Here is a 16,324-nt window from a genome sequence, read left to right on the forward strand (position 1 = left end):
AGATTAGATAATGTTGCATCTCTTAAGATGTCAAAATATTTTCTTTCTGAAGACTTTTCTGCTCTTAATCATAATGGGTCTCAGGTACAAGTCAATAAATGTGTTGCTATGGTCAAGTAAAAGAACCAGACAGAAAACTTAAATTTGAAGACAAGTGTTTGCTCTTCAGAAAGTCATAAGAGAAGAAATGCTATTGTTCATTCTTTTATCTTGTGTTCTGTTCTTGATCATTTGGATTTATTTTGGATTTCATTTGGATTTATCTTCTGTCAATATTAGTATGTTTTTTTCTTGGTTTGAAGTTTCTTTTCGTCTAGTTCATCTTCCCTCAATCTCCCTGTTTACTTTTTTCCACAGCTGTTCCTAATCCGCCAATTAACTCACCTGCATTCAGTGTATATGGAAAACCAGGAGATAGAAAAAATGTTTTCTTGATGCCCTACTGTGAAAAGTAGGCTTTCACCTTATAAAGTAACCTTAACAACAGAATTTGAGCATAACATTTGAAACCGATGCTAGAAATAAAATCAATGTTTCTGACAGCTGGACACCAAAAATGACTTATGACCAGTGGTTCTGTCATGCCTGTCCAAGACTGCTGGAACTCAAACACACAACAATTTCTGCTTCCTTTTTTTATATAGAGAAACTAGACCTTCAACCCAAATGTATCTCTGAGACAATCCTGTACAAATTTTATTAAAGTTTGACTTTTCAGTTTTTTAATTGAAAAGGCAAATAAATATGTAAATCATCAGCAAAGTTATTTTGATTCCAAAATACAATGAAAACAGAATGGAAACTAAAGACAGAGCAGTGAGTCACACCATAACTAAGAGGCTACATTCAATTAATCAACAATACCAATATAGATCATTAAAGTTCCTATTTGACAGATAGGAATGAACCATTCCAGTGCATGCCCTTGATCCCAAAAAATAACTCCAGAAATACGTAATAGTATGTTTTGTGTCCCCAATTTAAATGCAAAAAACGTATTTAAAGAAATGTATTTTTGAGACATTGTTTTTGCAACTGATTTAATTGCACTGCAGAATGTTCGTTTATGATTTTAAAAGTCTACTTAATGTGTGAACAAATCCACATACAGTCGAATTCACTTTTTGTTTTTAGTCATTGTGTTTCTATTTGTTTTTTGAGCATGCACTTAAAAGAAGCTGGTTCTACCTGTCTGTTGGTTTTAATTTGTCTCACTGTCAGACATAAGCCCACACACAAAGCACTTTTAAAAATAATTTGGGCGTGGCTGGAAAAATCTTTTTCGGACGCTTATTTCAGTCCAGGTTCTCATCTATTTCTATTCCTGGATGCCACAAATTAAAAGTAACAAACTGCACATAAATCTGAAACGTTGAAGGAGCACATTTTTAAAAGTTTCACTTACGTTTATACTTATGGCAGAGGCGTATACATTTTAATGGCTCTCACAGCTCATTCACACCTTGTGTGAACACAATCACTTCAGACTAAACCGACCGGACCTCATTCTTCAAGTCACATATTTTCTGGTACGTGACGTGGCGCAGTCCATCGCCCTAAAGAAACGACGGAACAATTCCAGCTGTAGGGCTCCAAAGAGCTCCATTACGCATGTTTAGCGCTTTGTTTTTCCTGCTCACTCTGAGCGCTCGGCCCCAGAAACTGGAGATGCTGCTGAGGCGCTCCACTCAGCCAACACCATAGGGCAAGATTTGATTTCCACGCACAACAGTTAAGGCAACAGGTAAGGCTCCTGCTTTTAATCAAGTCACCTCTGCATAAGATTAGGAGGGCCTTTTTTCACCTCCTTTTTAGGGAAATTGTGAATGGAGATGAAAAGATTACAAGTTGTAATTGTGCGTTGCGGTCCATTCTCGATCTTAATCAATATAGCCATATTCATACAAATGTATTTTGGACATAAAACGTATTTTAGATTAATTTTTTGGACAAAATATTTAGAATTCCCAAATTATTTTAGCAAAATATGCAGATTTTGATTAATTCTGTACCATGGAGTTTCAGGAAATATATTGCCTGACGGTCTGCTAAAATTTATGTTAAGAAGATTCTCCTTCTTGAGAGAGAAAACATGATAATCCCCTAAACAAATTTTGTTAAAATAAAATGAACACAATTATTAATTATTTTGATATCTATTTTACACATAAATAAATTGAACATCTTCATTAGGCCAGAACCCACAAACTAAAATGTGGTATTCTGTTGGATTTTATTTTTATTTATTTATTTTTTTGCTAAGATTGTTCTGAATGAAAAAATTGCTTACATCACAGTTATGTCTTCTCGGTTGGAAGCAGAGACAATACTAGATGTGATCTAGAAGAATTTGATCTGATTTAAAAGATAATTTGATGCCACACTTGTTTTCAAGATAAAAACTAATACTTAAACAAAGACGTCATACGTCACAAGTTGTGAGAACTAGTTTGGTCACTAGTTACGCCTTTTCCTGTTCTTTGGAGAACCTGTTAAGCCAGTAATGGGTGTTGGGGGGGTTAACTCTGAAGGAAGAAGAAAGACAAAAAGTACTTTCAGACACCTAGTTAAAAAATAAACATTATTGTAAAATTACTGGATTTTACATTACTGTTAAACTTGAGTCTTCCTCTACAGTTTCTGGAATTACAGAAGGCTTTGCTAAATTGTAAATCTAAAGTTTGTGTTTCTGTCATATGCCAGGTGAGTCATCTCTATTAATGTACATAGGAGAGAAAACAACCAGAGAAGGACAATCCTCCTGAAATATCAAGGCTTCCCCTGAAATCCAGTGCAAACATGAGGGACAGACTAAGCCAACTGCAGGAAATGCCCACCGGCAGTGATGAGTCGGTGGACTATCAAGAATCCACCTTTTCTGACTCCTTCAGTAACGTCGACCTGGAAGACGAGCTGCCTCATCAGGCGGTTGTGTTTGACAACAGCCCTGCTCTCAATAATGTCTTTTCTCAATCCCAGGATATACATAGAGAGATACAGCTTATCCGACTTGAGGTTAAAAGGCTCCGTGAGCAGAACTCTCGCATGCTCCAGGGAAACACTACCATGAGCACAATTAAAAAAGACTCCAATGCTATAGGAGCAGACATAAAGAAGAGGGCTGAGGGTATTCTAGATTGCCTGCACAAAATGGATGGAACAGCTCACAAGTTAGAGGAAGAGCATGGTGAAAATTCTGCAATCACACGGATCGCCAGAACCCAGTATGCTTGCCTCAGCAATGGCTTTCGAGACGCAATGTTTGACTATAACGAGGCCGAGATGACCCATCGAGAGAACTGCAAAGCCCAGATCATGAGGCAGATGGAGATAGTGGGGCGCGATGTATCAGGCGAAGATGTGGAGGAGATGATTGAGAAGGGCCAGTGGAACATCTTTACTGACAATGTCGTGAGCGAAGGCAAAACGGCCCGATCGGCTCTCTTCCAGATTGAGAAGCGCCATCAAGAGCTCGTAGATCTGGAGAACCGAATCAAGGGAATCCATGAGATATTCCTGGACATTGCCCTGCTGGTGGAGGAGCAGGGCCCAATGATGGACTATGTCCAAACGAATGTTCAAAAAACCGATGCAGGCCTACAAGACGCCATTGTCAAGCTTAAACTAGCTAAAAAGCACGACAACAATAACCCGTTTAAGAAAATGTTTTGCAGTTGCTTCCCATGCTACAAGTAATGACCAGAATCACATACAATGCAATATCTTTGTTCAATACATTCCAATTATTATTGCAAAGCAATACATATCACTGTTGTTGAAGGACAAGAACTTTAAGGAGTTAAATGTAGTTCTGAAGGTAGAGCAATTAGCACAGTCATTTAGACTGACATATAATACATATACTCATGTAAAACTTGTTTCTAAATTAAATTAACAAGTATCTCAATTCCTGAAATGGACTGGTGAATTGCTTAGGATGCCCAATTGCTGCCATGACCCTGAGAGTGATTGTATATATATGTTTATGTAGAAAGTGTCTGTATGGTTCTCAATTCATTATTTTATGAATGGGGTGTGATGAAAATTGTTTTAAATTATTGTTGATGTAGTTATTGCCATTGAGACCTTACTGGTCCCAAACTTTACTGGGAAAGCTTAGGTAGAATGAAGTGCCTTTGTAAACCTACTTGTTTACAAGCAAAATATGTTTAAAATATGTTGACAGAAGTGTAAACAAGACTGCCTCTCAAGTTTGTGCAATTCAGCTGTCCTTGATTCATTTTAGATGTTTTATGCATTGTGAATTTTAAGTCATTATTCATTATAAACAACAAGCAACTTTTAATGTGTAATTGGTCAGATTTGACGTTTTATGGCTGCAACAGAAAATAAATGTTTATGGTGCAATCACATTGTTTAACAAAATGTTTTTATTACTTTTTTGTATCTTTCCTCCCTTTTTTTCATAATGTGGTTTCTTGTATAGAGTATTAATGTAGCAAAGCTACCTAACCAGTTCATGTAGCTTTAGAAATCCCTAGAAATCTGAATGTTATTCATGCATAACACTATCTAACAAAGACCTTGCAGAAGGATTTTATCATGACATTACTTTTAGCTAAAATATTTTTTTATCCCATCATGTCTGAGATTGCTATTATCCTGATGTTCTTTATAATGTGATAAATATTTAGGTGGATATCAAAATGTGCCAAATGATACCCTTTCCTGTACCTCAAGAAAACATCTTGTGTCTCCCTGAAGGGACTTCTTTTGGGCTGGGTCAAGGAGATGTTAAGCAGAGAATCCCTGTCCACTGAGCTGTGTAAGGGGAAGTTCAGAGCTGAAGGTTCAGGAGACTGGTTCACTTTAGATATAGGCCAGAGATATCCAAAGTAAGTCAGTCCTTTACATTTGAAATATGTTCTTCACTTGATGCAATGCGGAGGAGCTAATTCTGTCATGTGTTGTTGGTTGATTATGGATCCAAATGCAGAACAGTGGAGAGGTGGAGCAAAAGATAAAAAGGTATTTAATGAAAAACATGAGCAATGAAAAGCATACAAAAAATCCATAGGGAGCAGAGCAGAATGCAAATAAAATCAACAATAACTATTTAGCACAAGGCAATATGAAGGATACAGAGAGGAAAGGGAATTTCAGACTTCCCAGTGTCCATGTGCAATTCTAAGATGGACATGGTTAGGGTTTTTATAATATGAGCTTAGGAGATACTTTGTTTTTCAAGTTATATATATATATATATATATATATATATATATATATATATATATATATATATATATATATATATATATATATATATAAGTCTATTACATCCTCTAATTTTGAATCTAAGCAAAAGAATAGGGCTTAAAACATTTAATAAATTAACAAGTTGGCAAGAAATGAAACAGGACGAATAAACTCATGTTAATGATGTCTTTCTATATACTTTAAATCTAAACTAAAATAAAGCATCTTGTCAAATTGAACAAATTGAAACAATTGAAGAACAAATTGAAGCTGTCCTCAAAAAAACAACTTTTTTTTTTTTAAAAAGTAGAGGAACAACAAAGTACTAATTGCGTTTTTCATTGATTGTCCTTAAACAGTCATGCTCCCTTGTGATCAATTACAAAAACCTAATTTAAATTTCTTGAAATTATATTAAGCAGTGTCACAATGTTCAGCTGTAAACATGTTTGGTCAGTGGCTTGTTTAGTTGCTTTACACAATGTAGTGTAAAGCAACTAACATGACATTCTCCAAGAGTGATTCACTAACTACATTCGCCAGGAAGTTGATGTCAGGACAGCAGGTGCGTCCCTCAGGTTTTCAAGAACCGGAGGCATATGTAATACACGTGTGTGATGTCTTTAGAAGCAGAGGCCAGCTAAGCTTTTCTAGAACTGAAGGCTTGTATAACTCCTTGCGTGATGTCTTTTGTAAAAGTAGTGGCTGATCTGAAAGTAGCTTGCAAGCGATGAAGACAATATAAAAGGTACGTTTAGAATCGTCTTCTAGAAACTTTGCCTTGCTAATTATAGGCAGTAGCTTCTCATATGCAAATTTTCTTTTGTTCAGGCTTTATTGAAGGAACTTCTATGCCTCCCAGTTGACTCTTCATCAAATTTTACATGGTCTATGGCTATGTCAAGAGTATTTAGGAATTATAATTGGTTTAATTATTTGCGTTCTGTTTAAAAATGAATCTGTTTTACTACTTTATTCACTTTTTTCATTAGGCCTATGCATTGAAATCTGATCCCTGTACAGGTCACTCTATGTGCCTGATCTGTAGAACTACTCTTTAGAACAGTGGTTCTTAACCTGGGTTCGATCGAACCCCAGGTGTTCGATGAGTCGGTCTCAGGGGTTCGGCGGAGCCTCTGCCGCGGAGGTAAAGACACACTTGTGTAAAGTCATGATGACACGCAGCTCCCGCTTGGCCATCACTGGCTGCTGAGGATCGTGTTACATTGCTCGGCCAATCAGTGCTGCGGGGAATTTAGTGCGCGAAGTATCAGCGGCTGTCGTGGTTGTACGTCGCGTGGTTTCTTTCTTAATATTTTAATCCATACTAAATATGTCGAGCAAAAAAAAGAAGAAAATGAACAGATTTGGCTATGAAGATGCACTTGCCAAGGTGAAGCCACGCCTCTCTGAACTGGTCTCCCAAAAACATCAGAAGTCACACTGATTTACAGGTATGTAATTTGTGCAATACTTTATTCTGGCCCCCAAAAAGTATTTTGTGGTTTCAAAATGACAAAAAACAAACTAAATTTAAAATAAAAAAAAATGAAGTTATTAAAAAAATTGTCATTCTTTGAAAAAAAAATCCAAATTTATTTTTAAATTAGTAAAATAGTAAAAAAAAATATTTGGGGGGCTGAAATTCTTTTATGGGGCCAAAATATTTTTGGGGGCCAGAATAAAGTAACACTGTAACTTGCTGTTACTTGAATTTGGAAAAAAAAAAAAAATATATATATATATATATATATATATATATATATATATATATATATATATATATATTTATCACTAAAGAAGGGTTCGGTGAATGCGCATATGAAACTGATGGGTTCGGTACCTCAAAAAAGGTTAAGAACCACTGGTTTAGAATGTCCAAATTACATGATTGGGGCCTGCCCATAGCAATGCATAAGGAGAGCAGTGATTGACTTGCGAAAGGCACACTTTAAGGCACACTTTGGCCCGGTTAAATTTCTTCAGGAATTTTCTAGTTTCTAATTGTAGCTTAGCTTCTTTTTTAATGATTCATAAAAAAAATCATTTAGATATACAGGGGTGAAGAGTACGAGCTATTTTCTTTACGGAACAGAGTGGACGAAACGACCGACAACGTGTGGGTAGGAGTGGTCAAAGTTGGGGGTTTTTCACACTTCAAAACGTGATGTGGAGCGTCATTTTTAATAGAGGAGCATGGACTTCTAGAATGCGAGCACAGAAGGCTGGAATAGGCAAACCAGGTCTAGAATCTTCGAGACTGAGAATATTAATTTCTAACTTTCGTGAATCTCTAACTCAATTTTGCGCCTCCGTCTTGTTTGCGTTGCGATTTTACGTGGTTTATAATTAAAATAGGACACTGTTTATATTAAACGAAGCAAAGTTATGACTGGTGTTCGCTCGTCAAAGTACCGGGTTGAAACTTTTGCTTTCAGTTAACCCCATGCTAACGTCATTAGCAGCGTTCTTTCGTAGAATGTCAACAATTACCAGCAATGCGTGTATTATTCGGACATGACGAAATTATTTTGAATTTTGAAGCATTTCATTGTATCCCACTATTGTAATGAACGAGATAGCTTACTGATGTAGGTGTTTTTGTTGTAGGTACTGGCTGCATAACACTCAGATTAGCTTTCTGCTAGCTGCTAGTACCCGGCGAAATAGATGCATTGTCGTGATGCATTATGTGTACGTTGATAATATAAAAACACAAGCCACAAAGTAAACAATCAAAAGAAAAAATGAGTTGAAAACACTGACAGTTTTTCTTTTATGAAAGCATCGTTTCGGGATCAATGTGAACGTACCAGGATGGCCGAGTGGTTAAGGCGTTGGACTTAAGATCCAATGGACATATGTCCGCGTGGGTTCGAACCCCACTCCTGGTAGCATGCATTTTGTTGACGATTCAATAAAAATTCCCGTTTGACTTTCTTTAGAAGCAAACGCATTTCTCACGCATATTTCAACGGCAACATGGATAACTTTGAACGCGGGGCACAGCAGAAGGAGAAAGGGAAAAGGCGCCTCTTTAAAAAAAAAAGAAAAAAAAAGAATTATAAGTCTTTCTTTTGTCTTATTAAGCAAATACCCGTATGAAAATTTAAAAGTAATTGTTTTATTGTTTAGACCATTACCATTTATTAAGTAATGGTCTAAATCAACAGAAAACGGAAATCATATACTTTTTATGATTTTTATTATTATATTACAACATTTGTGAGTTTGATGGAATGCAACATGATAGTAAACTAACGTCTTTATTATTTTAAATTATACCTCCAATATAATATGCATGGATGTCCTTTCACCCCCTTTTTGTGCCTGTTGTGTTTTTAAAGTATTAACCTACTTATTCTTTGGAATCCATATGTTTTAGGTGGTGCGCCATTTAGACAGAAGAGGGCGCTCTAAGACCTTGTTGTGGTTGAGGGCTGGACCTGCTGGAAGCCTACACTCAGATGCATACCCCTGTAATTAGACTGGCAGCGGCGGGGCAAATTTGGAAAATAGTGATGGATGAACAACAGGAAGGTTTTACTTACAAATAGCTGCTGCACAACTCTCATCAACGCTCATGAGTCATTCATACAAAGAGGGGTTTATGGACTAATATCACATAGTGACCACAAACATCACATCTAAATATTATTAGATTATTTGGAAATATGTCTTTAAACTCGTCAGTGGGCATTCACACTTGTGTGTCTTTGCGTTCCTTGCTGAGAAAATATGTTGTCACTTGACAGGTTTTGGAGGTTCACAAGTGTGCTTATTTGTGAATGGGCTTCTGCTTTGAGCTGAGTGATGGAGCAACCACAAAGGAGCCATGACAATTAAAGAGGGAGGGAGAAGAATCAACATCACTGCTCATAAATTTCTTCCACACTTTATTATTTGGTCCACAGGTTTTCCAATGGACTAGTAATGAGGTCATGTCTTTAAAACATTATGTTTTGCAATTGTATAAATGTCTAGGGAAATGTTCTTATTTCCTAGTTTATTGTTTGCTGTCCAGATGTTTTGTTTGACTCCTAAATTTAAATTAAGTATAATTTTGAATAAAGCTGGTGAATTACATTTTAATAGTATTTGTAGTAAGTGTTATGAATGCATTCAAAACATTCTTTTAAAATGATCAATAATTACAATAAGTTATTTGGTGAAAAAATGTGTTAAACCTTTTATGTGTAATTATTCGTCTATTATCTACCTTATGATTGGATAACACATGGACATCCAGCATTTCCAGGACTTGTTATGAGCTGTAGGCCCAAACAAAGAAATACTGGTGGAATGCTGGTAATCTTTTCAGGAGCCACAATTTTGAAGGACTTTGTTTGCACCCTATTTCTACTTTTTTAGGTTTCTGTGTCAAGGAAAACTTTATGTACTCAGCTCTAAAAAGTCACACTCTACATTAAAAATAATACAATAATTTAGGAGAAATTGTTTTCAGTTGATTTATTTTCTGGACGTATATATATATATATATATCATATCATTAATTTTGTATTTTGCAAATAACTAAAATATGTATTTATTCAGTGGACAAAATTAAAATAGTTTTTGTTTTAAATTTTTCTAAAAAAAAAACAAAACATAATTGTATACAATTATTTATTTATTTATTATTTAGTTATGCATTTGTTGAATGAACCGGTTCCGTATTGACATATGACTTTTAGTTTAAATAGTGTTTTTTCTAATAAAGGGGATTTCTGGTGGGAGTCGCCTGTTTGGGTGGTGTTACGTCACGTGACGGTCACCGCGCCATGTTTCCATCTCCCAGTCAGGAAAACTTTTACAGGCAAGGGAACAGCCAGAGGCGGTTGTTAAAAGAGGCACGTTACATAAATACTTCCGGTTAAGTTCTTCAGCAATAAAGGTTTATTTCTATTTTCTTCTCCAAATGGGAGTTTATCTTCGATGCGATGCAGATCAGTACTAATTATCTGGTTGTCTTTCTAGAAGAATAAAACCCTGAACAAACACAACAAATGGTCCGTAACAGTTTGTGCAAGTCAAACAACTAGTTGTTTTATTCTGATAGACGGATTCTTGCATTTCCGCTTCACGCAGGTAAGTGTGATTAATTTTACACCAGCGAGCAATGGGGAGAAAGAGTCAAGAAAGCAACAGGAACAAAGTTGTAGGACCTGCACCGCCGTGTTCAGCTGTGAAATGCTGTAACCGACTTTCAGTTTTCGGGACACAGCAAGCTGTGAACTACTAAGACAGCAACGGGGTTTTCCTCAGCATTAAACAGGAAGGAGGCGTCTCCTGAATCTTTTTAAGGGAGCATATCGTGGAGACTGGATGCTCTTCAGGAAGGTTCTCCTTACTTTATCTGAGCTTGGACTTGAGCTTTGACAAGGAAGGTGCTCTGTGCCTCGTAGAAAATGCCTTAGACTGTTTGGACTTTTGTTCTCGGAAACACCTTTGGCACATTAGGCCTTGTTTGTATACACATTTTAAAGTTGTTTAGAGGGAACGCGTTTCCTGACCCCTGTCACAGACGGTGGAGGTGAGTTTGTTTCTTTTAAACATAGCAAAACACCTTAAAGAACACGGGGCAGGCGGGGTAGGTTAGATTAGCTTCATAAAACAAAACACTGAAGTGGTTTCACCTGGGGTCTTGACGTAGGTGTCGGTTTGCACGTTGCAGTTTAATTGAATTGGCTCAGTATTCGCTACAGTCATGCCTTAGAGATGAAACATTAACTCCAACTAGGCCACTTCGACTCGTGTTTGTGTTGGACAGTTTGTCAGAGTAATAAAAAAGAAGACCTAAATAAATGTACTTGGCGCAATTGTAACCCACTTCAACTTCAAATTCTCACACGCACTTCTAAATCATTATACAGTAACATTTTCAAGGAGTTCAGCTTATCTGACAGATTGTGTCTCTGTTTTGCTTTGGTCGCCACAACTAACTCGGAGAGGAACTGAAATTTTAACACGCATGCAAAGATAGATAGTGCGCCTTTTCCTTGCTTATACAACTATTTTTGGGGTTTTACATCATGCTGTAAGAACTTTGACTCACCCTGCGACAGATTTGTAAATCTGCACAGAAGCTTCCCTCAAATGTTTTGGGAGTGGATTGAAACCCTTGTAAAGAACGAACCACAAAACATAATTGGCCTTTTTAAGAGTTATAAATGAGCGAATGAAGGCTTTTATTTCATATCCTGTTTGTAAATTTAAAACATCCACAAAGAATCACATGCTTAGTTGCATGTTAGCACATGACAACAAATTGCATAATAATGTCTCAGTATTGTGTCCATCAGCTCCTTGCCAGGGTCCAAAATCAACTCAGTAGAACTGTTAGATTAGACAAAACTGTGAATGGAGTTTATTGATGGCACATCAAAGCAAAGTGGTCACACAAAGCACAATTTGAACCATGATGGTAATTAACTAAACAAAACAAGATTCAACTTTGTGCATTCTTATTTATAGGTCAAAGGAGATTTTTTTTAATATTTATTAACAAACATTCACTCATCAGATGGAATCAAAATGTAACCGTCTGTCGTTCATGCAAAAATACCATGTGTGGAATAAAACAAACACTTTGTAATGCTAAACATCATCTATATGTGGAAATATGGTGGTGATAGGATTGTACAGTGGGGAGGCTTTTCTTTAACATAAACAGAATAGCAGGTTAGGGTTGATTGAGTTGATGGATGAAGCCAAACACGGGGTAATCCTGGGAGAAATCTCATCATTGGTTGTAAAACTGAGCCTGCTGCAGAAGTTCACTTCCCAACAGGACTGATCCTAAGCATAACACCGTGGAGTGGTTACCATTGAAGCATATTCATGTGTCAAAATTGCCCAGTCATGATTGAGACCTCGGGCGGGGGGGGGGAGTTAAGAATTTTAAAATCTGTAATTACAGACCTCCCCCTTTCAACCTGACAGATTCAAGCTTTTTTTGCAAAAGGAATGTCTACAAATTTTAGTCTTTAGATGTCCATAGCTGTGATTCTACAAAGTATCGACTTAAAGGGATGAAATACAAATGTGCATCACACATTTCAGAGTTTCATTTGAAAAAAATATACATGTATCCTTCCTTTTTCATATTTGTTTAATTCTTTCTGTTGGTCTTTTACATAGAATTCACTGAAATACACTCAAAATCACAGATGTAACATCATTGCAAAAGTTATTTTAAATAGAAGCAAAAGTTAAATATATCAGTCATATCTGAATACTTTTGTCTGAGACAATTTTTTTGTTCTCTCAGGGGCAGAAGAAGAGCTGTTCCACTGTTTCCAAAGTGGCCTTGAGGTGTACCACATAGTTTGATCTGTGCAAACGTTGGATTATTAATCTATAATGGCATTACAAGGAGACACTGCAGAAGGAGGAGTCAATGAAGAGTTTAATGAAATCATCAAGTGGCGATCAGGTATGTTTTCTAAAAAGTGACTTCTCTTCTAGTGCACCCAGCATGGTTAGCCAATGAGCACATGTCCAAGTGCAAATTCTGACGGAGCCTCCAGGCCTCTTTAGGTATACATCACCTCACAGAATAAGGTTACGCTCTGTTGTATGTGCTTGAGGGTAGCGACCGAAAGGAAACCCTGACAGAGCCAGAAATCCTGTTGTGCATGGTTAGCCTCAGTTCCCATGGAGCCAGGGGAAAAGGGACGGAGGCAAAGCGAGCAGCAAAACGTGTGAAGTGAACTGGAGACAGTTGACTATACGAAGTTCACTGAGAGAAAAAGAGAAAGAGCAGAAAAAATTGACCAATGGCAAGAGAGGACAGTGTAGAAAAGAATGCAGGGATGGGTTTAGAGAGCCACACCCAATGATCTTTCTCCGTCAATGTTTTCATTCCATAGGTTAATCTTTTGTAGACGCCTCCCTCAAAGAAACAAGTTGTTGTTCAGGTGGGAGGAGTGCTTAAGCTGAAAAGGTGAGGTAATTTAAGATAACTTGGAGGAATTCCCAGGTGATGAATTATGTGTCCTTCAAAGATGAAATATCTTGTGTTTCAGATAATAACAAAAGGGACAGTGAAAGATAAGTGACTGAGAATCGCTTATCTTTCTGTGCAGCACTTGTCTAGCATTCACAAAAATGCATCAGTTTAAAACATATATACAAGACACGGGTATTTGCGAGGGATTTGGAGGTATTTTGTTTCATCGAATATAGATAATGCTCACATACCACATAAAACATTGGATTTAAAACAAATAATTGTTCAAGGTAGATGCAAAAAGTTGAAATTCTTGATGCACTTGTTTTTCCCAAGTTGATTTGAGCCAGTTCACATAAAGTTTAGAGATTGAACTTTGCTATTGAGCTCCATTTATATTTTTTACTGTTGCCTTGTGGCAAAAGGACATGGGCCTGAATTGAGTTTGAGTTTGTATGTTCTCCATATTCATATGTGGGTTTTCGCTTGGTACTCTGGCTTCTTCCCACAGGACCAAAACATTCATGTTAGGTTGCTTGTCTGCTTTAAGTCTAAATTGGTGGTTGTTTGTCTGTGATGATGGACTAGTGATGGGTCCAGTGTACACTCAGCCTCTCACCCATTGATCCCCTGTCCAGTGATTCTGGAAGGCTTAAACTGGATGAAACATGGGATTAGTTCTTAAATCATAGTAGGCTGGGTGCCCATGCTGTGATTTTTGCAAGAGAGGAGTTGTCTGTCCACATTCCAGACATTATTTGTTAATCTGCATGGATTACTAAGGAAGTAATGGCAATTGTTGTCACTTTTAATTAGTTTAAAGCATTTGTATGTATTTTTTTTATTTTTGGTAGGTAGGCTAAGTTATGGGGCTCAATGTTTGCCAAAATTTTGAAAGGTTAAGGTTTAAAAATTGCAGAAATGATTTGTTACACTCTTCCTCTGGTTGAAAGTATGTTTTATATGTCAGAGAATGAGTGTTTTATCTGTCTGTATGGAGCACATAATAGAGCAGTATGTCCCTGCCCCATAAATCCAGTTGTTTAGAAGTATGTCTGGAGGTTAAAAACAGGGATGGTCATGAGAGAAACTAAAGGAGCACCTCCCATTTCTGATGCGAAGCGATGAGCAACATGTCTGTCACTGTAGTCCCTGTCCAGCAGATAGCCAGACTGGCTAACCAGCTAATATCAGCTTGTTCTCTACTGTTACTTTATAAGGAACATATTTAGAAAAAGCTGTAATATTGTAAGAGAATATCATACCAACGCATGCTTAGATGTAAGCAACCCCAGAGGAGACTTTGAAAAGTTTGAAGAACAACCCAAATGTAGAACAGACTTGCTAAAATCAATGGTTACAATCAAATTTGGCGGGGAAAACAAATTTTTCACAGGCGCCACGATTCTCACTCTTGTTTGTCAAAAAGATGATGTTCTAGTCAAACAGCTGAAAATAATTAAATATATTTATGACGCATCTTTTAGCTCCATATAATGATTAATACAAACACAAGTAAAGTTGCATTGACAAGTGGGATGTGTTTTGGACATGACCCACTGGGAAGAGGCCTGGGTTAAGACTTGATACTTTCCTAAGAGATTCTCTCCCATAACTGGCTTGGGAATAATGTCAGACTCTCCTGAATGAGCTAAAATAGTTGGCTGCCAAACAGGGAGGTCTGGGAACCTCTGCTGAGGCTGTTGTCCCTACAACCTGATTCTGGATGAGTGACAGAAGATGGATGGATAGTTAAGTGGATAGATTGATGTGTTGATGCCAGTAAATCATTACAGACAACTCAAACTGTCAGGGTTATGTAATAGTTATGACAGGCCGATTTTGTACTCTACTGAACGACCACCAGAGTGGAGAAAACACAAATCAGCAGGTGTAAGAAAACCTGCAGTTATGTGAAAATATACTGTCTTTTGTAGATTAGAGCTATTTAGCAAAATTTTTATCGATATAATGTACAACTAGCCCCTAGAAGTGCATGAATTGAATGTGCCATATCTTCATTAGTTCAATTTGATGTGATCTTTTCTCCCAGAATTATTTATTCTGGTTTAAAGCAAAATTACAGCTTATACTTGTCCTGGAATCAATCCCCCCTGCTAGTTGCACTTTGCTGTTTTTCTCAACCATCAAACACACTGGAGGAGAAGAAGAAAAAAGTCCATGTGCCAGCTTTCCTCACTCGCCCAGCCTTGTTTTACTTTCAGATCCGTGCCAGGAATTCCACTGAGCTGGTACTCCCACAAGAGTTTGTAATTTACAGCTCTAGTCTTCAGACCACAAGGCTTTTTTTTTGTTTTACCAAGTTTCAGGTCACCATAGCAACAAAAAAAGTACAGTTACACATTTAGTACAGACCATTGCCGTGGCACTCTAAAACAGTTTGGTATCTTCAGAGTTATACGTTTATATTGAAGAAACGTAACAATCTTGATCCTTGTGGTTTTAAAAAAAATTACATGTAGTTGGTATGGCTACAGGTATAGTGCCTCGCAAAAGCATTAATAACCATTGATGTTTTAAACATTTTCTCACTTTACAGCTCCAATCTTCAGTTTTATTTCTTATTGGAATAAAACTAGTACATACGTTTGAAGATGACAGCTGGAGCTAAATACATGGTAATGGTGTAGGAATATGTGCTGGAGGTTTCCAAAGTCTTGATACTGGGACAGAAATGTGTTCTCGATGGAGAGCAAGCAGATGCTCTCCATTTAGAGTCACTTAATATATTAAGTCACAGTTATAATCTTTATCTGCAAAAAAACCCCACAAATCAATGCGGAATTTTCTTCTCACCTCAGTTTTGTAATACTTTTGCATGACAATTCTGTTTTATCATTCATAGCTTACTTGACCCTGAGCATGATGAAAAATGACCATACATTCTCACACACATCATGGTTTTAGATCTTACTTTTTTCACACCTCTTAGAGTCTGTAAAGGTTGGTTCTAAAAATGTATTCTGTATCTAAACGAAAATACAGTGGCTGCTGTAAAGTCATAAATGCAGATAAGGAGCTCCTTTGTTGGAGAAGATGTGTAGGCTGTGTGGAGCTGAAACTTGAGCTGTAAGAAGTGAGTGGGTGATGCCCGGTGGGCAGGTGGAGGGATATCTTCACAGCTGGGACAACAGC

At 37.1% G+C, this 16,324-nt stretch overlaps 2 protein-coding genes and 1 non-coding gene across 3 annotated transcripts in view; all 3 read left to right on the forward strand.

The window, feature by feature from the left end:
- The first annotated feature begins 1,544 nt into the window (after positions 1–1,544).
- Positions 1,545–4,368, forward strand: LOC102226395 (syntaxin-11-like). Its single transcript, XM_005802641.2, has 2 exons — positions 1,545–1,744; positions 2,704–4,368. Exon 2 carries the CDS (start codon positions 2,800–2,802, stop codon positions 3,694–3,696), a length of 897 nt encoding a protein of 298 aa, XP_005802698.1. The 5' UTR covers positions 1,545–1,744; positions 2,704–2,799; the 3' UTR covers positions 3,697–4,368.
- A 3,660-nt stretch (positions 4,369–8,028) lies between these two features.
- On the forward strand, positions 8,029–8,111 carry trnal-uaa. Its single transcript has one exon. It is a non-coding gene; the product is annotated as a tRNA-Leu (tRNA).
- A 2,234-nt stretch (positions 8,112–10,345) lies between these two features.
- utrn (utrophin) overlaps positions 10,346–16,324 on the forward strand; it is a 180,002-nt gene continuing 174,023 nt past the window's right edge. The window contains exons 1-2 of the mRNA XM_023347826.1: positions 10,346–10,750; positions 12,488–12,652. Coding sequence (XP_023203594.1) covers positions 12,580–12,652 — 73 coding nt within the window. The 5' untranslated portion in view covers positions 10,346–10,750; positions 12,488–12,579. The remainder of the gene's footprint in view (positions 10,751–12,487; positions 12,653–16,324) is intronic.

Source organism: Xiphophorus maculatus, chromosome 15 (assembly GCF_002775205.1).
Source record: "Xiphophorus maculatus strain JP 163 A chromosome 15, X_maculatus-5.0-male, whole genome shotgun sequence".
In the NCBI taxonomy this organism is placed as follows: Eukaryota; Metazoa; Chordata; class Actinopteri; order Cyprinodontiformes; family Poeciliidae; genus Xiphophorus; species Xiphophorus maculatus.